The sequence below is a fragment of the Salmo trutta genome, chromosome 18, assembly GCF_901001165.1.
Source record: "Salmo trutta chromosome 18, fSalTru1.1, whole genome shotgun sequence".
Lineage (NCBI taxonomy): Eukaryota > Metazoa > Chordata > Actinopteri > Salmoniformes > Salmonidae > Salmo > Salmo trutta.
The window spans coordinates 24,101,114-24,124,553 of record NC_042974.1 but is presented as its reverse complement, the minus strand read 5'-3'; the positions used below and the strand labels follow the sequence as shown (position 1 = coordinate 24,124,553).

General features: G+C 44.3%; 1 protein-coding gene across 3 annotated transcripts in view; it reads left to right on the top strand.

The window, feature by feature from the left end:
• The window catches only part of LOC115153050 (kinase non-catalytic C-lobe domain-containing protein 1), an 80,822-nt gene that overhangs the window by 3,959 nt on the left and 53,423 nt on the right, over positions 1-23,440 (top strand). For all 3 annotated transcript variants that reach the window (XM_029698082.1, XM_029698080.1, XM_029698083.1), the window contains exons 2-15: positions 605-803; positions 11,269-11,327; positions 12,953-13,099; positions 13,648-13,765; positions 13,879-14,660; positions 16,275-16,389; positions 16,660-16,731; positions 16,944-17,005; positions 17,112-17,270; positions 17,731-17,808; positions 20,337-20,424; positions 20,535-20,760; positions 20,907-21,664; positions 21,958-22,096. In XM_029698082.1, the coding sequence (XP_029553942.1) occupies positions 605-803; positions 11,269-11,327; positions 12,953-13,099; positions 13,648-13,765; positions 13,879-14,660; positions 16,275-16,389; positions 16,660-16,731; positions 16,944-17,005; positions 17,112-17,270; positions 17,731-17,808; positions 20,337-20,424; positions 20,535-20,760; positions 20,907-21,664; positions 21,958-22,096 (3,002 nt within the window). The remainder of the gene's footprint in view (positions 1-604; positions 804-11,268; positions 11,328-12,952; positions 13,100-13,647; positions 13,766-13,878; positions 14,661-16,274; positions 16,390-16,659; positions 16,732-16,943; positions 17,006-17,111; positions 17,271-17,730; positions 17,809-20,336; positions 20,425-20,534; positions 20,761-20,906; positions 21,665-21,957; positions 22,097-23,440) is intronic.

Below are 23,440 nucleotides of genomic sequence, written 5' to 3'. Positions count from 1 at the left end.
GAAGAACCCTTTTAGGTTCTAGATAGGACTTTTTTTTCTAAGAGTGTTTAAAATTACAACAAGTGAATGCCTATGTTCCATGAGACTTCCATGAGACTTTTGTGAAAAGACAGTGGTCTGTTCCACTGTTCAGTCACATGCATGTAATGGAAATGCAGAGTACGGGACACATCACAATCGAGTCTCTCTATCTCAGTGCCATCAAAGACTGGCTTTTGTGCTCATGTGCAAAGGCAACAAAAGATCCTCTCTTCTTCACACAGAAGTTCAGCACTGAAAATGTCAAACATGCCATGAGTTGTTTCGTATTCACTGATGTAATAAGGCTTCTTCATAAGACGAAATGTGCCCGCTTGGCTTTGCACAGTTTGCAGCATGACATACGAGGGTGTGGGTGTAAGTGTGTGTATTGCTGCATGACACATACCGTATTAATTGTGCCTGTGTGTGCATGTGTGTTACTCTTGTGTGTGTGTGTGTGTGTGTGTGTGTGTGTGTGTGTGTGTGTGTGTGTGTGTGTGTGTGTGTGTGTGTGTGTGTGTGTGTGTGTGTGTGTGTGTGTGTGTGTGTGTGTGTGGGTGTGTGGGTGTGTGTGTGTCCACAGGAGAACGTGTCCCTGGCAGATATCCTGTCATTGCGGGACACCTGTCTGACAGAGCAGGAGGTGTGGGCAGTGTGTGTGGAGTGTGTCCTGGCCTTGCAGAGTATCACCCCATCGCCCCTCTTCCACACCCTGTGCATCACACCCGACACCCTGGCCTTCAACGCCCATGGCAATGTGTGTTTTATGGAGCAACTCAGTGGTGAGTCAACACAGCCCTCTCTACCTCAGAGATGATCCAGTCTCCCTGTCCATTCAGGGTCATGTTCATTAGGGCACACAAAAACATTTAAAAAAACGTTTTGTAACAAGAAACAAAAAATAGTTCTCCTTTTTGCAAGTATTCCAAGTAGTCCAAGTACTCCCTCCCTGCTTCACTTTATTTTCTTCCATTTAGTGCATATTGAACACAACCTAGGTCTGTCAGTTATTCAGTGGATTCTATGGTGTTTCGTCTCATACAGTTAATCTGTTAGTAAGTTCTGTCTGCTATTGTAAAAGACTGAGGCAGCACTCTCTCCACTGATCAATCAGTCTGATCTGATAAATCATGGCATCCTGAGGTCACAGGTCAATCTGTCCTCCCTATCGGAAGTCAAAGGGTCATGAAGATCAGGGCCCGTATTCAGGTCCCCCCTTCTATTTATTATGACTTCAAAGGTCAAACTGATCTTAGATCAGCACTCCCACTCTGAGATGCTTAATGAATAGGGCCTCAGATTCTCCCCATGACAAGTTTGTTTACAAACCTCATCATATTCTCTTTTGATTTTGCAGTCGTCTGCAGCTCCTCATCTCATTTGGATGGAAAGGGTTGGTGAAACAGTCACATCCTTCATGTTCAGGATACTATGCCTCTGTCTCACCTTGTCCCTCAGACATACTGAGAAATCCTTTCTGGCAACAGGCTAGCTTCTTCTCCTCTCAGGGAACCGCAATCATCTGTCTTTTACCAAACAAGGTTGTGTCACCGCCTGTCACACTCACCCCTGTTGTCCCTTCCACACAAACGTGCACAGGTAGGCAGGCAGGCAGGCACGCCAACACATACACACACGTATGCATGGATCCACAGACATACATGCACACCGGACGCTCACACACATACGCACGCACACACATAACAGTTCAGGGATAGCCTCCCATTTTCTCCCTGTCAACATCAGTAATTGATAAGTATTGATGAGATCAACAGTGTCCGTGTTGCCAAGGGGATTGTTGCCCTGGTAACCGATATTCTGGCGGTCAGCTGGCTGTCAGTGCCTTTGACTCACCCTGGATTCACATTAGAATCTATTGCTGATTACTAATTGAGTTAATTTGTTTAAGACGCAATAAGATGTGCTGTCACATGTCCTTTGTTGTGCACATGTTGGAATACTAAGCAGCACTTATACCCCAATACTACTTTTCTCCCCTGCACTGATTAGGTTTAATCAAGCTGTGTTTTGAATACTGATGTGTGTGGGACATCATCCCGTGTCTCCTTAGAAACTGAGCATTCAGAGTGACCTTACGTGACCAATTAACAATCAGTATGCAGCAGTGGTATTACTCATGGAGCAGTATCCATTCAAATCAAATCAAATTTTATTTGTCACATGCGCCGAATACAACAGGTGTTGACCTTACCGTGAAATGCTTACTTACAAGCCCTTAACCAACAATGCAGTTCAAGACATAGAGTTAAGAAAATATTTGCTAAATAAACTAGTCAAATGGTTTATAAAAAAGTAACACAATAAGATTACATAACAATAACGAGGCTATATACAGGGGGTACCGGTACCGAGTCAATGTGCGAGGGTACAGGTTAGTCAAGATAATTTCTACATGTAGGTAGGGTTAAAGTGACTATGCATAGATAATAAACAGTGAATAGCAGCAGTGTAAAAACAAAGGGGGGGGGGGGGGGGGGGGGGGGGGGGGGGGTCAATTCAAATAGTCCGGGTGGCCATTTGATTAATTGTTAAGCAGTCTTATGGCTTGGGGGTAGAAAGTGTTAAGGAGCCTTTTGGACCTAGACTTGGCACTCCGGTACTTGCTTTTCCTGTAGTCCACGATCATCTCCTTTGTCTTGCTCACATTGAGGGAGAGGTTGTTGTCCTGGCACCACACTGCCAGGTCTCTGACCTCCCTTTACGCTGTCGCATCGTTGTCGGTGATCAGGCCTACCACCGTTGTGTCTTCAGCAAACTTAATGATGGTGTTGAAGTCGTGCTTGGACATGCAGTTGTGGGTGAACAGGGAGTACAGGAGAGAACTAAGCACGCACCGCTGAGGGGCCCCGGTGTTGAGGATCAGCGAGGCAGATGTGTTGTTGCCTACCCTTACCACCTGGGGGCGGCCCATCAGGAAGTCCAGGATGCAGTTGCAGAGGGAGGTGTTTAGTCCCAGGGTCCTTAGCTTAGTGATGAGCTTTGTGTGCACTATGGTGTTGAACGCTGAGCTATAGTCAATGAACAGCATTCTCACATACGTAGGTGTGCCTTCTGTCCAGGTGGGAAAGGGCAGTGTGGAGTGTGATTGAGATTGCATGATCTGTTGGAGCGGTATGCGAATTGAAGTGGGTCTAGGGTTTCCGGAATAATGGTGTTGATGTGAGCCATGACCAGCCTTTCAAAGCACTTCATGGCTACTGATGTGAGTGCTATGGGGCGGGAGTAATTTAGGCAGGTTACCTTTCCCATTCCTGGGCACAGGGACTATGGGGGTCTACTTGAAACATGTAGGTATTATAGACTCTGTCAGGGAGAGGTTGAAAATGTCAGTGAAGACACTTGCCAGTTGGTCCGTACATATTCTGAGTACACTGCTGGTGCTCTCATGCATGCTTCAGTGTTGCTTGCCTCAAAGTGAGCATAAACGGCATTTGGTTGTCTGGTAGGCTCGCGTCACTGGGAAGCTCACGGCTGGGTTTCCCTTTGTAGTCCATAATAGTTTGCAAGCCCTGCCACATCCGACGAGCGTCAGAGCTGGTGTAGTAGGATTCAATCTTAGTCCTGTATTGACGCTTTGCCTGTTTGATGGTTCGTCTGAGGGCATAGCGGGATTTCTTATAAGCTTCCAGATTAGTGTCCCGCTCCTTGAAAGCAGAAGCGGAAGCTGTAGCCTTTAGCTTGGTGCAGATGTTGCCTGTAATCCATGGCTTCTGGTTGGGATATGTACTTACGGTCACTGTGGGGACGACGTTGTCGATTCACTTATTGATGAAGCCGGTGACTGACATGGTGTACTCCTCAATGCCATTGGATGAATCACGGAACATGTTCCAGTCTGTGCTAGCAAAACAGTCCTGTAGCGTAGCATCCGCGTCATCTGACCACTTCCGTATTGAGTGAGTCACTGGTAATTCCTGCTTTAGTTTTTGCTATTAAGCAGGAATCAGGAGGATAGAATTATGGTCAGATTTGGTAGAAAATGGCATTACACAATGTCATACATTTTTTAATATTAGCTCTCTCCAGTCCCATCTGAGAGAATATGAGAGCCTTAATGTAGGTTGTTTTTTGCAATCATATTGTTAGCAGGGAGTATTCCTTCACTCATTGAGTTCACTGTGTCTCCTTCCTACAATATGTATGTGTTTGCCTCTCTTGTTATATTATAGACCGAGCTAACTTGTGATCTGGCCTTACCTTGTAGCTGTTGATGCACCTGGAATAGAGTAAAGTGCTATATTCAGATTGAGTGATTTTTCAATTGCCGTTATTAAATAAAACATTTTGTATAACCAAATAATTAACAGCACTTTATACAGGTATTTCCCTCTTTTCTTATGGATTGCTCGTTTTGCAGTAGTACAATCCACTCATATTTCCATTTCTTTCTTTCCTCACTCACCATCTCCCTTTCTCATCCTTTTCCCCTCTTTCTTTCTCTCCACAATTCCATCCCGACCTCTCCTCTCTTCTCTTCCCTCTGTCTTTGTCTCTACCCAGTAGTGTTCACTTCTCCTTGGCCGTTCGTTCTAACCCTCTGTAGTGTCTCTGGTTTGCCCTCCACCTGGGTTGGGAGCACCTCAGTCATAACTCCAGTAGTCCGAGATGGCACTGTGACGATTGGCTTATGTCCTCCATCGCATAGTCTAAAGTCTTGCCTGATCATGTACTGTATACACACATGATAGAAATCAAGCTATTATGAGAAGTACATTTATTTATTGTAATAATGTGGGGTAGTCATGTAATCCGATGTCTTGATTGTTGATCACCTGTGAAAGGAAAGGAACATGTTTAGAGTTGGTGGTCGAACTCAGACAAATGGTTTGGCGCTAAAAGCTTTTGCTGTGCGTCTCCAGGGAATATAGCCTAACTCTTTCTGTTCATGCAACTGATGAGAAAACATTACTACTACATTGTGATAATGTGTAAAAATTTAAATGTGAAGGTAGAAATGTAAATTATTACCTTGTATTACTTGTTTATTGCAGAGGGTTATCTGGCCATTAGCTGGTTAGAGCTTCCACCGTCAAACGGTGGGCGCGTTCAAGAGTGCATAGTTTATTCAGGAGTATGGGTAATGCAGAAGTTGCTAATTCCCAGGGGGAAGGTCATCTTTGAAGCCCTATGTTATATTTATGCATTAATAAGCATGGTTTAGCACTTTGATTGAGTTCTCTGCTTATGATATGTATGATCTGAACATGTCTTTGTATTTCATTACTTATGAATGATAGTTTTCATGATGTGAAATGACATCTTGTTCTCATTGGTCAGAGGCATGATGGGTAGTCCTATTTAAACCCTGTGCTTTCATTGTTTGAGAGAGAGAGACAGGGTAAGGTTGGCATGTTGCCGTTGACAGGCGTTATTGAGCCTGGGTTTTCTTTGATTCAGTTCAGTTTGGCTTTGATCAACCACCTAGATTTCTGCATAAATTGGTCATAAAAATTGATCTGATCTTCATCTAAGTCACAACAATAGACAAATGTAGTGTGCTTAAACTAATAACACAGAAATTATTGTATTTTTCTTGTCTATATTGAATACATCATTTAAACATTTACAGTGTAGGTTGGAAAAAGTATGTGAACCCCTACGCTAATGTCTTCTCCAAAAGCTAATTGGAGTCAGGAGTCAGCTAACCTGGAGTCAAATCAATGAGACGAGATTGGAGATGTTGGTTAGAGCTGCCTTGCCCTATAAAAAACACTCACCAAATTTCAGTTTGCTATTCACAAGAATCATTGCCTGATGTGAACCATCCTCCAACAAAAGATATCTCAGAAGACCTAAGATTAAGAATTGTTGACTTGCATAAAGCTGGAAAGGGTTACAAAAGTATCTCTAAAAGCCTTGATGTTCATCAGTCCACGGTAAGACAAATTGTCGGTAAATGGAGAACAGTTCAGCACTGTTGCTACTCTCCATAGGGGTGGCCATCCTTCAAAGTTGACTGCAGGAGCACAGTGCAGAATGCTCAATGAGGTTACGATGAATCCTAGAGTGTCAGCTAAAGACTTACAGAAATCTCTGGAACATACTAACATCTCTGTTGACGAGTCTACGATGCGTGAAACACTAAACAAGAATGGTGTTCATGGGAGGACACCACGGAAGATGCCACTGCTCTCCAAAAAAATCATTGCTTCACGTCTGAAGTTTGCAAAAGTGCACCTGGATGTTCCACTGTTTAACGGCCGTCTGAAGGAGTAGACCGTGGCGCAGCGTGGTTAGTGCTCATCATAATATTTTAATGGAACACTTTAAACAAAACAAGAAACGAACGACAGCCAAAACAGTTCTGTCAGGTAACAACACTAAACAGAAATTAACCACTCACAAAAACCCTAAGGAAAACAGGCTACCTAAGTATGGCTCCCAATCAGCAACAACGAAGTACAGCTGTCCCTGATTGAGAGCCATATCAGGCCAAGAGCGGGGTCACTCGCCGCCGGACAGGCGGGCGGCTCTGGCTGCGCCGGACAGGCGGCGACTCTGGCTGCGCCGGACAGGCGGGCGACTCTGGCTGCACCGGACAGGCGGGCGACTCTGTCTGGCTGCGCCGGACAGGCGGGCGACTCTGTCTGGCTGCGCCGGACAGGCGGGCGGCTCTGGCGGCTCCGGACTGGCGGGCGGCTCTGGCGGCTCCGGACTGGCGGACGGCTCCGGACTGGTGGGACTTTCAGTAGGCCTGGCTCTGGGCGCAAGCACAGGACTCACCAGGCTGGGGAGACATGCAGGAGGCCTGGCTCTGGGTGCAGGCACAGGACTCACCAGGCTGGGGAGACACGCAGGAGGCCTGGCTCTGGGAGCAGGTACAGGACTCACCAGGCTGGGGAGACACACAGGAGGCCTTGTCCTTTCCCGAGGCACCGGATACCCTGGGCCGTGGAGGCGCACTGGAGGTCTCGAGCTGAGAGCCTGCACAACCCATCCTGGCTGGATGGTGACCTTGGTTCCGGCACGTGCAGGGCGCGGGCACAGGACGCACTGGGCTGTGCCGAAGCACTGGAGACATAGTGCGCAGAGCCGGCGCAGGATATTCTGGCCCGAGGAGACGCACTGGTGGCCAGATGTGTTGAGCAGGCATACTTCTCCCTGGCTGGATGCCCACTCTAGCATGGTACTTGCGGGGAGCTGGCCTATAGCGCACCGGGCTATGAGTGCGCACTGGAGACACCGTGTGCTTCACAGCATATCACGGTGCCTGACCAGTACCACGCTGCTTCCGGTAAGCACAGGGAGTTGGCTCAGGTCTATCGCCTGACTCCGCCAATCTCCCCGTGTGCCCCCCCCAAAATGTTTTGGGGGGCTGCCTCTCAGCCTCCTCTTGCCGTGCCAGCCGATCCTCCCAGAAATGCCGTTCTGCCTTCGCTGCCTCTATCTCCTCCGGCAGGTGGCGGTATTCTCCGGGCCTTGTCCACGGTCCTGCCCCATCCAGGATTTCCTCCCAGGTCCATGACTCCTTTCTCCCACGCTACTTGGTCCGTTGATGGTGGGTGGTTCTGTAACGGCCGTCGTTGTGAAGAGACCAAGGTGCAGCGTGAATTTGTTCATCTTTGTAATTTAATGGGAAAAAATGAACACTACAAATAAACAAAACGACTGCCAAACAGTTCTGTCGGGTGAACTCGAACTAAACAGAAATTAACCACCCACAAAAACCAAAAGAAGAACAGGCTACCTAAGTATGGCTCCCAATCAGCGACAACGAAGTACAGCTGTCCCTGATTGAGAGCCATACCAGGCCAAAACAAAGAAATACAAAACCTAGAAAAAGGACATAGAATATAACCCCAAAACGCCAAAACACACAGAAAAACACCCCCTGCCACGCCCTGACCAAACTACAATAACAAATAACCCCTTTCACTGGTCAGGACGTGACACACTGGGCTACTGGCAAAATATTCTGTGGACAGATGAAACTACAGCTGAGTTGTTTGGAAGGAACACACAATACTATGTGTGGAGAAAAAAAGGCACAGCACACCGACATCAAAACCTCATCCCAACTGTAAAGCATGGTGGAGGGAGAATCGTGGTTTGGGGCTGCTTTGCTGCCTCAGGGCCTGGACAGCTTGCTATCATCAATGGAAAAACGAATTCCCAAGTTTTTCAAGACATTTTACAGGAGAATGTTAGGCTATCTGTCTGCCAATTGAAGTTCAACAGAAGTTGGGTGATGCAATAGGTCAATGACCCAAAACACAGAAGTAAATCAACAACAGAATGGCTTCAACAGAAGAAAATACGCCTTCTGGAGTGGCCCAGTCAGAGTCCTGACCTCAACTCGATTGAGATGCTGTGGCATGACCTCAAGAGAGCAGTTTACACCAGAAAGTCCAAGAATATTGCTGAACTGAAACAGTTTTGTAAGGAGGAATGGTCCAAAATTCCTCCTGACTGTTGTGTTGGTCTGATCCGCAACTACAGAAAATGTTTGGTTGAGGTTATTGCTGCCAAAGGAGGGTCAACCGGTTATTAAATCCAAGGGTTCACATACTTTTTCCCACCCTGCACTGTGAATGTTTACACGGTGTGTTCAATAAAGACATGAAAACGTGGAATTGTTTGTGTGTTATTAGTTTAAGCAGACTGTGCTTGCCTATTGTTGTGACGTAGATGAAGATCAGATCAAATTTTATGACCAATTTATGCAGAAATCCAGGTATTTCCAAAGGGTTCACATACTTTTCCTTGCCACTGTACGTTTACAGTCTTGTCGGCTATGCTAAGTCTAATCCTCACTTTGCTAATAAAAAGTCTCACTCTGGGCATGAAGAACCAGATCTGCATTTTTGCCTCCTCACTGTTAAAATCCAACCGCGTGGTCAACTTCACAAGCCCCAAATCTAGACCTGACCTACTAAACAGTCTCTAGCTGTGGGAAGAGGCATTATCTCTACTTTCAACCCAGCACAAACAATGGCCTACTTAAGACTGAAAAGGCTCCGCATCGTGACACCAAGGCTCTGATCAGGAGATAGCTGCAGTCTCATTAGTCTGAGTTTGTCTCTGAGCTATTGAATAATATAAACTCAGCAATAAAAGAAACGTCCCTTTTTCAGGACCCTGTCTTTCGAAGATAATTTGTAAAAATCCAAATAACTTCACAGATCTTCATTGTAAAGGGTTCAAACACTGTTTCCCATGCTTGTTCAATGAACCATAAACAATTAATGAACATACACATGTGTAACGGTCGTTAAGACACTAACAGACTGTAGGCAATTAAGGTCACAGTTACGAAAACTTAGGACACGAAAGAGGCCTTTCTACTGACTCTGAAAAACACAAAAAGAAAGATGCCCAGGGTCCCTGCTCATCTGCGTGAATGTGCCTTAGGCATGCTGCAAGGAGGCATGAGGACTGCAGATGTGGCCAGGGCAATAAATTGCAATGTCCGTACTGTGAGACGTCTAAGACAGCGCTACAGGGAGACAGGACGGACAGCTGATCGTCCTCGCAGTGGCAGACCACGTGTAACAACACCTGCACAGGATCGGTACATCCGAACATCACATCTGCGGGACAGGTGCAGGATGGCAACAACAGCTGCCCGAGTTACACCAGGAATGCACAATCCCTCCATCAGTGCTCAGACTGTCCACAATAGGCTGAGAGAGGCTGGACTGAGGGCTTGTAGGCTTGTGGTAAGGCAGGTCCTCACCAGACATCACCGGCAACAACGTCGCTTATGGGCACAAACCCACTGTTGCTGGACCAGACAGGACTGGCAAAAAGTGCTCTTCATTGACGAGTCGCGGTTTTGTCTCTCCAGGGGTGATGGTCGGATTCGCATTTATCCTAGAAGGAATGAGCGTTACACCGAGGTCTGTATACTGGAGCGGGATCAATTTGGAGGTCGAGGGTCCGTCATGGTCTGGTGCGGTGTGTCACAGGATTATCGGACTGAGCTTGTTGTCATTGCAGGCAATCTCAACGCTGTGCGTTATAGGGAAAACATCCTCCTCCCTCATGTGGTACCCTTCCTGCAAGCTCATCCTGACATGACCCTCCAGCATGACAATGCCACCAGCCATACTTCTCGTTCTGTGCGTCATTTCCTGCAAGACAGGAATGTCAGTGTTCTGCCATTGCCAGCCAAGAGCCGCGATCTCAATCCCATTGAGTACGTCTGGGACCTGTTGGATCGGAGGGTGAGGGCTAGGGCCAGGGCCATTCCCCCCAGAAATTCCCCCCAGAACTTGCAGGTGCCTTGGTAGAAGAGTGGGGTAACATTTCATAGCAAGAACTGACACATCTGGTGCAGTCCATGAGGAGGAGATGCACTGCAGTACTTAATGCAGCTGGTGGCCTCACCAGATACTGACTGTCACTTTTGATTTTGCCCCCCCCCCCCTTTTTTCAGGGGCACATTATTCCATTTCTGTTAGTCACATGTCTGTGGAACTTGTTAAGTTTATGTCTCAGTTGTTGAATCTTGTTATGTTCATTCAAATATTTACACATGTTAAGTTTGCTGAATGAAAATAACCGCAGTTGACAGTGAGAGGACGTTTCTTTTTTTGCTGAGTTTACAAACATTAGGAACACCTTTCCTAATATTGAGTTGTTTCTAAATAGTTTGACAGGGAAGCTGGCCCATGTTGACTCCAATGCTTCCCACAGTTGTGTCATGTTGGCTGGATGACCTTTGGGTGGTGGACCATTCTTGATACACACAGGAAACCGTTGAACGTGAAAAACCCTTTGTCATGGAAAGAGCAGGTGTTCTTAATGTTTTGTGGCTTAGCACATGGTTTTGTAATAGGCCCCATATTGTCAATTTAGACCGATACCAACACCACATGTAATAACACATTTATTAAACATTTTAACGAGCTGTATTGTTGTGTGCTATTTCTGCTGGACTGAATTAGGTCGATGACTGACTGGTTACAAGTGGTTTCATTGGCTTAGCGCCTTCATCATATTTTTGAGGGACAGTAGGCCTACCAACACCACATATAATAAAAAATGTATTACACACTCAGGCAGATAGCCTAGTGGTTAGAGCGTTGTGACAGTAACCGAAAGGTTGCTTGATCAAATCCCCGAGTTGACAAGGTAAAAATCTGTCCTTCTGCCCCTGAACAAGGCAGTTAACCCACTGTTCCCCGGTTGGCTATCATTGTAAATAAGAATTTGTTCTTAAAAGACTTTAGATATACTTTTTTAAAGAAAAAATAGATATACTTTTGTATGTTTGTCTTGCAGATGATCCTGAGGGATCGTTTATACCTCCAGAGTTTGACAAGACTGGCAGTACCTTTGAGGTAAGTGGATTATTTCACTATGAATGGCTACTTCGCAGTCTGTATTGCCTCTCACTATAGCAGATGCTCAAAACAAACATGGGAGAAATCAAAGAAATCTAAATCCTCTCTATGTTTAGCAGCAAATACAGAAGATAACAATATGTCTCACTAAGAAAGGATTTCACTCTCTTTTATTATCGCTCTCATTCTGTCTCATTAACTCGTTACATTTACTTTTACATTTGAGCCATTTAGCAGACGCTCTTATCCAGAGCGACTTACAGTTAGTGTATTCATCTTAAGATAGCTAGGTGGGACAACCACATATCGCAGTCATAGTAAGTACATCTTTTCCCTCAATAAAGTACTGTAGCTATAAGCAAAGTCAGAGCTAATAAGGGGGGAAAATAAATAAAGAATAATCTCTTTCTCTTCTCTCTCGCGTTCACTTATTCTAATTCAGATCTCCCTCACTCCCTCTCTGTAATTTCTCCCTCTGCGTTGTCACTCATTGTAACCATGTAGCCCTATAAATTGATTTCTTGCCTAGACTACATTTATCAGTTGATCAATTGCAGGTTTAATGTGTGTGTCATTGAGTACTAAATAAACCATTGTGTGTCTATGTTTGTCTAATTTATCTGGTCTTCCAATATATGCCATTAATTATAGTAATTCTATTTCTATCGCTGGGACCTGCTTGTACACACAACAGGAACTAAACATGTCCTTACCGCAGCTGGTGGATTTAACATGTTGGCTCTGTTTATGTGAGACAGACATTTTGACTTAGAGAGGCTTCAGCTAACTATTTTTGTTATGTCTCACACTTTGAGATCTGGATCTTTTGCCTTTCCCATATCCAACACATAAGTACGGGTCACATTCCTTTTAATTGGTTGGAATCTTGTATCTTGTCTGAGATTTGGCATACAAAACACCTAGTTCAGATTCTTTCAGGAGCCAACAAGTAAGCCATAATTGCAACAAAGAGCTCCATTCCCCCAAGTAAAGCACAAGAAAAGGGAACTCTCACGGCATACAAAGAGACAGGCTCTGGTGAAATTCCCATATATGCGCTGTAATTTCATCTCCACTGACTCCTGGTATTGCAGCCTTTCATCCAATGAGATGAGATCCAAGGCAATATAGAGGGATGATTATGTGTTTGTTAGATAAGGCCCCAGAATACATTGCCTGTCAGACATGATTCATCTGAGGGTGGTCAAATGAGGGAGCAACTTGGCCCTGGTCTTGGCCTGGCCTGCTGCAGCTTTATTTACTTCTTAATGGCCTGATGAATTACTTCCTCAACCAACAGCATGCCAACTAGGCTCGGTTTCCAGTAAGACCCCACAGAGTTGCCCAAAGGACAAAGCTACATATACTAATAATTTGAGGTTACAGTGATCACGGGATACAGTAGTGCTTTATGGCTGTTTGTTTGGTACACAAGGCGCTGACATGAGATCATAAATGACACATATTTTATGTTCTAAATCCCATGTGGTTGAAGGCAAACATGTCCAAGCAGTGTCAACATGTCTAAGCAGTGTCTAGTCGATATATTTTATGATAAACAATTGCATGTGTCCGGTTCTAGGGGTCAGTTTAAGGTCAATGACTCTCTGTGTCTCCTCCAGGGACACATGTACTCTCTAGGTTCCACCCTCTCTGCTGCGCTGGACTTTGTCATTGAGCCAGAACTGGAGGCAGAGCTGGGGGAGGAGATTCAGAGACTGCTGGAGCAGATGCAGGAGGAGGGGCCGGAGGACAGGCCACACCCCCAGGTAAGGTCACCATCATGGATGACCTTTAATGGAGTGCTGTCTTTACACTCTTATTATACAAATTATTACAGGTAATATGGTGTAAGAAATATCAGAATGGATTTTCTCTCAAGTAGTAATGATAGCACTATCAATAGTAGTATGAATAGTAATAGGCCTACTATAGACCCTTTGGCAACCAGATACAAGAGACATGACAAACTGATATGCAACTGTAATACTGTAGATGTGCACAGACAGTGAACATGAGCAGCACTGTGTGGAAGAGCAATGACAGTGCAATGCAGATAGGGAAAAGCATAAAAAATTGATGATGTTACAGTCATGCATGAAACCAGAATTCTACACAGGGGATAAAACTTTAACATTAAGTTACAGTTACAGGATGTATTTTCTTTTGGGAAACATAATAAACTGTTTCAACACTGAGTCCTCAACATTGAAGCATCAACGATGAAATGAAACGTAATAAAGACAAGTTGCGTCATAGAATACGTATGTTTGTGTTAGCTAATATAGCTACAATATTATATGTATCTCGCCCTCAGGACATCCTATCCGTTGCAGAGGAAAAGCTAGAACATACCTCTTCCACAGCCCTGTGCCGGAAACTCTCTTCTATAGGAAGAAGAGTCCTGTCAATCGAATCCGTTGCAACATTTCAAGGTTTGCCTTTAGGCATGAGATATCTTTTGTGTATTTCTATTCAAACATCAATTTCTATTGTAGTCCGCTGTGGCCATAACTATACTAACTGTGTATCCATCCACCATCCACAGATGGGTGGGATGGTTCTTGGGAGGCTCGATGGCAGCAGCCCAAACCCAACTGGCAGCTCCACAAGAGTATCAGCTCTGAGGACAGTAGCTTCAAAGACCAGTGCATTGTCTCAGAGACCACGGCTGAGAATCCAGACCCAAACGACCCCAACGGAACTCTCCGGCATCACGTATGTGGGGCCTGGGACTCCACCCTGTGGGCTGATGGTATGGGGGATGTGGAAGAGGATGGATGTGTCATAGAGGAGGACATGTTTGGTTCGCAGTTGGATAGCAGATCTCAGAACAGTTCCCCTGTACGCAGGAGGGCTCAGGAGAGGGCTGGGAGGGTAAGGGGGGTTCTGAATCGTTCCTGCTCTGTCCCAGACTCCAATAATCCCCCCACACTCCCTCCCACGCCCCACGAGGATATCAGTGTCAATGTATCGGACCTCACGGAGATAGGAGCTGAGGAATGCATTGGGCACGGGTCTGTTTGGAGCAAGAGAGGGGATAGAGAGACAGCCCCTTATGAGTGCAGTGACTCCAAGCAATGGGGCTCAGTGAGAGACAGTGAAATGTCAGAAGGGGACAGACATTCTCACATGCCCATATGTGGTGGTAAAACAGATTCAGACGGTCAAAGTGGAACACATGATGATCCCACTTTGTCCCGCCCAGCTCAAGACCCAGAAGTGTCGGTTGACTCTGCCTGCAACGTGACTTTAAACTCAAACATTTACACTCCAAATAATCACATGACTAAAAGCATGCTGTGCCTCAATGAAGAATCACAAGATGAGGTGAGTTCAATTGATCTGCTTTGAACATCTACAGTGCATTCGGAAAGTATTCAGACCCCTTGACTATTTCCACATTTAGTTATGTTACTGCCTTATTCTAAAACGTATTTAATTTAAAAAAAAATCCTCATCAGTCTAAACAGGTTTTTAGATGTTTTTTGCAAATGTATTAAAAATGTAAAACATAAATACCTTATTTACATAGTTATTCAGACCCTTCGCTATGAGACTCGAAATTGAGCTCGGGTGCATCCTGTTTCAATTGATCAACCTTGAGATGTTTCTACAACTTGATTGGAGTCCACCTGTGGCAAATTCAATTAATTGGACATGATTTGGAAAGGCACACACCTGTCTATATAAGGTCCCAGAGTTGACAGTGCATGTCAGTGCAAAAACCAAGCCATGAAGTTGAAGGAATTGTCCGTAGAGCTCTGAGGCAGGATTGTGGCGAGGCACATATCTGGGGAAACTGAGCAATCAGGGGAGAAGGGGCTTGGTCAGGCAGGTGAACAAGATCCAGAGTTCCTCTGTGAAGATGGGAGAACGTTCTAGAAGGACAACCATCTCTGCAGTACTCCACCATTCAGGCCTTTATGGTAGTGTGGCCAGACAGAAGCCACTCCTCAGTAAAAGGCACATGACAGACCGCTTGGAGTTTGCCAAAAGAGGAAACCTGGCACCATCCCTACGGGGAAGTATGGTGGTGGCAGCATCATGCTGTGGGGATGTTTTTCAGCAGCAGGGACTGGGAGACTAGTCAGGATCTAGGCAAAGATGAACTGAGCAAAGTACAGAGAGGTCCTTGTTGAAAACCTGCTCTAGAGCACTCAGGACCTCAGACTGGGGTGAGGGTTCACCTTCCAACAGGACAACGACCCTAAGCACATAACCAAGACAACGCAGGAGTGGCCTTGGGACCAGTCTCTGAATGTCCTTGAGTGGCCCAGCCAGATCCCAAACTTGAACCCGATCAAACATCTCTGGAGAGACCTGAAAATAGCTGTGCAGCGATACTCCCCATCCGACCTGACAGAGTTTGAGAGGATCTACAGAGAAGAATTAGAGAAACTCCCCAAATACAGGTTTGCCAAGCTTCTAGTGTCATACCCAAGAAGGCTCGAGGCTGTAATCGCTGCCAAAGGTGCTTCAACAAAGTACTGAGTAAAGAGTCTGAATACTTATGTAAATGTGGTATTTAAGTTTTTTTTTAAATAATACATTTGCACAAATTTCTAAACCTGTTTTTGCTTTGTCATTATGGGGTATTATGTGTAGATTGATGAGGGATATTTTAGAATATGGCTGTAAGGTAACAAAATGTGGAAAAAGTAAAGGGGTCTTAATACATTCCGAATGCACTGTACATAGATTTACATGCCTTAGTTTCAGAAAATGCCTTGTTTCAACTCTTCAGGCTGATTTTCCCAGCCCAGATTAAGCCTATTTCTGGACTAAAAAGCACTTTCAGTGGTGATTTTCTATTGAGCATGCTTTTTAGTCCAGGAATAGGCTTAATCTGGGTCAAGGAAACTGGCACTTATTTTTCTACTGTAGTGTGCCCTTTGGGAGGGAGGGAGATGTTAACAGTGTTTGTGATTGATTGTGACATAGTGGATCTCTCTGAGGGATCTACTCACACGGAGTGGGCAGAGATTGTCTGTTAATGAGCTATGGGCCCTGTGTCATACCTGCCTCTCAACACTGCAGACGTACATAGACTACCCAGGTTAGTGACACATCTGTCTACCCGCCACTGATACTCTGCTCTGTGTAAACCAATTACATTATTTACTAAGCCGTAAGCATCCAATCCCTCACCTTCTCTGGTCTCTGTAAACCACTTTTCTGTTGATTAAATTATTATGAGAAACGTCAATATGGCAGTGGCAATGAATCATTCAGAACTTTGTTCAGTTTGACATACATTTTACAAATGTATTAACCTCTAAGGCCTACTGTTCTTTCTTCTTCCTTTTCTTTATTTCCTCTCTGAAAGCATACTTATGCTTGGACACAATGTACGTGGGTTGTGAGGGAGAAGTTCTCTTCTTGAAACCTAAAAACACAGGTATGGCTCTTTTTGCTTATCCACAGTAGTCAGCAATTGTCTCTGTCTGGAATGATAAAGTTACTTCAGCACTTTCCATATATTCTTTGTCTCTGTTTATTTACAACTGTTTTGACTTAAAATATTCAAAAGTGCTCTTGAGCAAAGTGTCTGAGGCAATATTTCTTTGAAATGTTATCACATTCAATAATTCAACATGAATGTTATTGTAGGATCCTGTGATGCATTTTATCTGGCCCCTGAATTCCAGGAGCATGGAATCGTAACTGAAAAGGTTTGCCTCAACTTCTGACTATCATTTTTTTAAATAAATGTTTTTTTCCATCAAGTAGACGTTTCTGAATACTGATTAAGTGGGTTTCATCTGTCTGTATGTTCAGGCCTGTGTCTATGGGGTGGCTGCCATCCTATGGGCCACTGCCAAGTTCAATCTGTCAGCCAACCAAAAACTTGCTATGCCCAGGAAGTTGAAGAGGCTGCTGCTGGAGATGGCCAAGAAGACGCCCTTCGAGAGACCTTCCATTGTCATAGCTAAAAAGGTATTAATAGTTTCAGCTGTCAACCACTCTATTGAAAGCACATCTATCTATTCTTCTTTTGATCAATGTGTTAGTAACACTATTTACGTATGTAACATCTTTGCATTTTAATGGACAGCAATCCTGACAAAATATTGTACTGTTCACCTTTTAATTTGTGAAAGTGATTGTATTGAAACTACTAATAATTCAATTATCTCACTTTGAAATTAAAGTATTTGTAGGAAAGCAGTGGCAATTGTTACTGAATGGACTATCCTGGTGAATTAAATAAAGTGTATGAATGAACAAATTAGCAAAATGTCTTTACTGTAAAGTGTGTTGCAATTTTAAATGCACTTTAAATAAAGTTTGATTTGATGAACAAAGGTATGAATGAATAAATAAGTGAATGAATGAAGTAGCTTAGGTGCTGAGGTAACAGATGTTCATGTGTTTCATTATGTTTCTGCTGTTACAGAGCTGTCGTGATTATCTATCATGCCAAGGAACGAACGCTGAGACAGTGTGGACAAAGCTGATCAACAGAGTCCACCCGGTACCACTCCATTGCACTACCCCAGATACCACATAATGTTCTGAGAACCAAATTTTTCTTAGAGCATGGTGAGAGTGTGGTTGTACTATGGTTATTTTGCATACAACCTTCCCACAACGTTCAGGGAATGTTGCAGGATAGTTGCTTGGATTTGGAACATCCTCAGCACATTTAAGGAACTTGACAAAACAATGTTATTTTATTGGTATTTCATTACTTTAACAGAGCGTTTCCTAAAAGTTCAAACCTGGTTACATTTAATAAAACATTTTGGTAATGTTCTAGGAATGTTCTCCAACTGGTTTGACACTGGGAAAGTTTAGAGAACGTTAACAAATAACATTCTTCTGTGGGAATTTCAGTACTTCAGAATAATGTTTCCTACAGGTTTCCTCATGGTTCTATTTAAAGTCATGTTCTCAGGACATTAAGAAAACTTTCCATAAAAAACACAAGAACACATTACTAACATTCAAAGGACATACTGCTTTCCCGGGGACAGGCCCAAATCCCCTTCATTAGTGTGAAGAGAAAAAGAGGACGGTGGTCAGGCTGCCTTCTGAGAATTCGTAGGCGATTGAATAAACCCCAACTGCCTTCCATTCTACGAGCTAACATGCAATCATTGGAAAATAAAATCGATGACATACGAGGAAGATTAAACTACCAACGGGACATTAAAAACTGTAATATCTTATGCTTCACGGAGTCTTAGCTGAACGACAACATTATCAACATACAGCTGGCTGGATAGAACAGCGACGTCTGGTAAGACAAGGGGGGCGGACTAAGTATATTTGTAAACAACAGCTGGTGCACGATATCTAAGGAAGTCTTGAGGTTTTGCTCGCCTGAGGTAGAGTATCTTATGATAAGCTGTAGACCACACTATCTAACTAAAGAGTTTTCATCTGTATTTTTCGTAGCTGTCTACATACCACCACAGACCGATGCTGGCACTAAGACCGCACTCAATGAGCTGTATTCCGCAATAAGCAAACAGGAAAACGCTCATCCAGAGGCGGCGCTCATAGTGGCCGGGGAATTTAATGCAGGGAAACTTAAATCTGTTTTACCTCATTTCTATCAGCATGTTAAATGTGCAACCAGAGGGAAAAAAACTCTAGACCACCTTTACTCCACACACAGAGACGCATACAAAGCTCTCCCTCGCCCTCCATTTGGCAAATCTGACCATAATTCTATCCTCCTGATTCCTGCTTACAAGCAATAATGAAAGCAGCAAGCACCAGTGACTAGATCATTAAAAAAAGTGGTCAGATGAAGCAGATGCTAAGCTACAGGACTGTTTTGCTAGAACAGACATGGAATATGTTCTGGAATTCCTCCGATTGCTTTGAGGAGTACACCACATCATTCATTGGCTTAATCAGTAAGTACATCGATGATGTCATCCCCACAGTGACCGTATGTACACTACTGTTCAAAGTTTGTGGTCACTTAGAAATGTCCTTGATTTTGAAAGAAAATAACATTTTTTGCCTGTTAAAATAACACCAAATTGATCAGAAATGCAGCGTAGACATTGTTAATGTTGTAAATGACTATTGTAGCTGGAAACGTCAGATTTTTTATGGAATATCTACATAGGCGTACAGAGGCTCATTATAAGCAACCATCACTCCTGTGATCCAATGGCACGTTGTGTTCGCTAATCCAAGTTTTTCATTTTTAAAGGCTAATTGATCGTTAGAAAACCCTTTTGCAATTATGTTAGCACAGCTGAAAACTGTTGTCCTGATTAAAGACGCAATAAAACTGGCCTTCTTTAGACTTATTAATTATCTGGAGCATCAGCATTTGTGGGTTCGATTACAGGCTCAAAATGGCCAGAAACAAAGACCTTTCTTCTGAAACTCGTCAGTCTATTCTTGTTCTGAGAAATGAATGCTATTCCATGGGAGAAATTGCCAAGAAACTAAAGATCCCGTACAATGCTGTATACCAGAATAGAAGGAGGAGTGGGAGTCCCCAGTGCACAACTGAGCAAGAGGACAAGTACATTAGAGTGTCTAGTTTGAGAAACAGACACCCCACAAGTCCTCAACTGGCAGCTTCATTAAATAGTACCCGCAAAACACAAGTCTCAAAGTCAACAGTGAAGAGGCGACTCCGGGATGCTGGCCTTCTAGGCAGAGTTGCAAAGAAAAAGCCATATCTCAGACTGGCCAATAAAAAAGAAAAGATTAAGATGGGCAAAAGAACACAGACACTGGACAGAGGAAGTCTGCCTAGAAGGCCAGCATCCCGGAGTCGCCTCTTCACTGTTCACGTTGAGACTGGTCAGGAAACTTTTACCGGTCAGGAAACTTATGGCTTCGTTCCCAGAACCAATGGGAAACCAAAAATGTACGTTCCCACAACTTCCATGGAATACAATGTACTAGCTGGGACTGTAGAAACTGTTTGAAAGGGGTAGTGAGACACATACTGCCCATTGAAAGTGATCGGGAGGACACATTGCTATTCCATTCTTGTCTGTCGAGGATAACTCCCTTACCTTTCAGCCACTCACAAAGGACATTGATGCAGAGGATCAGAATGGATTGGACAGTAGAGGAAGCTCAAGTCAGGAATCAACACACATCATGAGTGGTATGATTCATTATTCTTTTCAGACATTATGCTCAAGCGATTTTGTTGACCTTACTATCAGTACATCTACATACAGATATTTTAACTGTGGTTGTTGTAACTGTGTGTAGGGTTTGTGCCCATGGCTACTGAGAGCCGATTGGCTCCCGTACCTGGCCCTGTTCCCCATAGCTATCCAATCAGTGGAGCCCCCCAGCTTCCAGAGGCCTTCACCTCCCCTGCCACACACTTCACCCCCATCGTCCTGACCAGGGAGGGGGACACTGAGGAAGAAACTCCCCTGTCTGCTTCAGACATTGAGGGGAAAGCAGTTTGCTTCCTTTCTATGGAGATAAGGTACCAGTCATGGCATTATTTCAAGCACCATTGATGTCTTTGAAAGATGGATCCAACCATAGTTTATTTATTGATTATTGAAATGTCATTCCATTTGTTCACTGATTTCAAGAATGCATTTTGAATTATCACATGTTGTGTTGCAGAACTATAAGTGAAGTCACAAGAGGCAGTGAGATCCAGCCTGTGCAAGAGGCCAAGCACCCAGAAACCCCCTTACACCTTGAAGACCTACCCCTACCTCAGTCAGATAGAGACCTACAGGACAACGGACAGGATAGCCCTGTCAATCAAAAGAATGTGGTCACACGTCACTCCTCCTTCACTGCCTCCAGCAGCAGCAGGACATTGGTCAACTCTCCACCTCCCGCCTCCCCCGAACTGACCACCCAATTGTCTTTGTCTTCCTCTTGCCAATTGTCATCCTGCTCTCATCTGACTGGTGGTGGTGTTTTCAACAACTTCCTCTTGCGACATGACCCACTAACAGGGGACCTAACCCTGGTGCCGGTGCAGATAACAGTCGCTGAGTCCCTCCATGGACTGGAGCTCAATCTGCCCCTGACCTCAAGCTCCAGCTTCTTCCAGGGTCAACCTACACATCCAGGGGGACCTAGAGACCATCTGACCCCTGGTCAGGGAGCTGAACCCCTGCTGTCTTGCCTTAATGGAAGCGCTTGCAGCATACCCTTGGACTCCTTAGTGTCAATGTCCCAGCCCCATAATGGAGAGGAAGGTCCAAAGACAGGAGAACGTGAGGATGAACCCCTATCAGAGTCCCATGGACCTCCTCAGGGAGACTCCCATCTGATGCACCCTTCCTTACAGGAAGTTATTGGCCTGCTCAGGGCAGAGTTTGCCTTTGATGGCTATCTGCAGAATGGCTTGGAGAATCTAGCAATGGGTAAGTAACATAGAGATGAATATTCACTCTCTCTAACGTCACATTTAGCTTATGGTCCCAGATCTGTTTAGGCTGTTTTGCCAATTCCTACGGTTCTCGTCACGCCAGTTGGTAAGACAGAACAAACAGATATGGCATCAGGCTAGTAGCCTACTATCTCTGTTTTTTCCCCCTGGTGGATTTGGTTCGGTTAATTGGTTTGTAGAGAGATACTACAGTTGTGTCATTAAATACATGATCACTGCTGTGAACTTGTATGACAAACTTTCTGTCTCTCATGTTTGTGTTCAAAGGGGAGTATATCTTGTCTCTGAAGGACCTACAGTACCAGACGTTCTGCAATGTTGTGAAAGAGAAGTTCTGTGACCTTTACTGGGATGAGGACTTATTGGGAGTGCTACATTGTGTGATCAACTACAGCCAATTCTCTCTGTGAGTATGTCAATGATTGCCTGTTTTATTGGTGATACAAACACAGGTCTTCTCTCAATAACAGAAGCCTAACAAGATAAACGGTACAAGTGAAAAAGAAAGTCACACTCATTTATATAGACAGAAAGCATTAGCAATCACTGATCCTGTTCTTTTGGACAACACTTTAAGTTACACTCTTGGTGTCACAGATTATGTCGTGGTGTTGTAGAGAGGACCAAAATGCAGCAGAGTTGTGGATACTCATTTTCTTTTAATTCAAAAAAAGAGGAGTAAGGCATCCACTGGAAAAACAATACACTAAATGATACTCACGACAGGACCAGTCTCACAGGCATACAAAAACACAGTGCAAGAACAACTACCCACAAAACCAAGTGACAAACATAATCCTACATATATGACTCCCAATCAGGAACAACGATCCCCAGCTGTTCCTGATCAGGAGTCACAAGACCAACACAGAACATTCACACACACAAGACTGCCACATCCTGACCCAAAAACTACTACAACAGCTCCATCTGCTGGTCAGGACGTGGCACTTGGTTAAGCAAACAATAATGCCTGTGTTATAAAACTGTCTTTAGCTGACTGTCAATAGTATCAGAAGGATTTTGCTCTCCTCAAAAGTATTCTCTGTCAACAAGCTTATCCAGTCAACAAGCTTATCCAGTCAACAAGTTTAGTTTGTCTCTATGAGCAGGGGAGAAGCCCAAAATTGGCGGTGTTTGTGTTTAGAATTTTAATTTCGCTCATGTGAGTCCTCAACAACAGTAAACCATTTAGAGTCTACCACCCCTCCCCCCTTACACACACACACACACACACACACACACACACACACACACACACACACACACACACACACACACACACTCAGACACTCCACTCATAATCAGCATTCACAGAAGATTCACTTCAGACACACTTCCGGTCGCTCCTTTTTTTTCCAGCAAGAAATGTCCCTGTGGTAATAGCTCATCTCGTGTATTTGTTTGTCTCAAGAATATTGGCTTGGCACCATTGATGAGCTACTTATGGTTCTTCCTGCCTTGTCTTTGAAACAATCTTAAAGATCCTGGAGGAGTGTACATAAATGAAGGAAAAGGTGAAATAAGGACTTGCCCCTTTTTGTTAACTAATCTGTAGACAAAGACAGATGGAGGGGCACATGAGAGTGTGTTGAGGAGATGTGCAGCTTTTCCCATGGTTGCCATGCTCTTAACACATGGGGCAGTGTGTTGAGAGAACCTTTAATCTTCTGTGGTAATGAGACAGACAGACATCACAGCCTTGGATGGACAGACAGACGAATAGACAGATACTCTCCTCTGAGTGGGA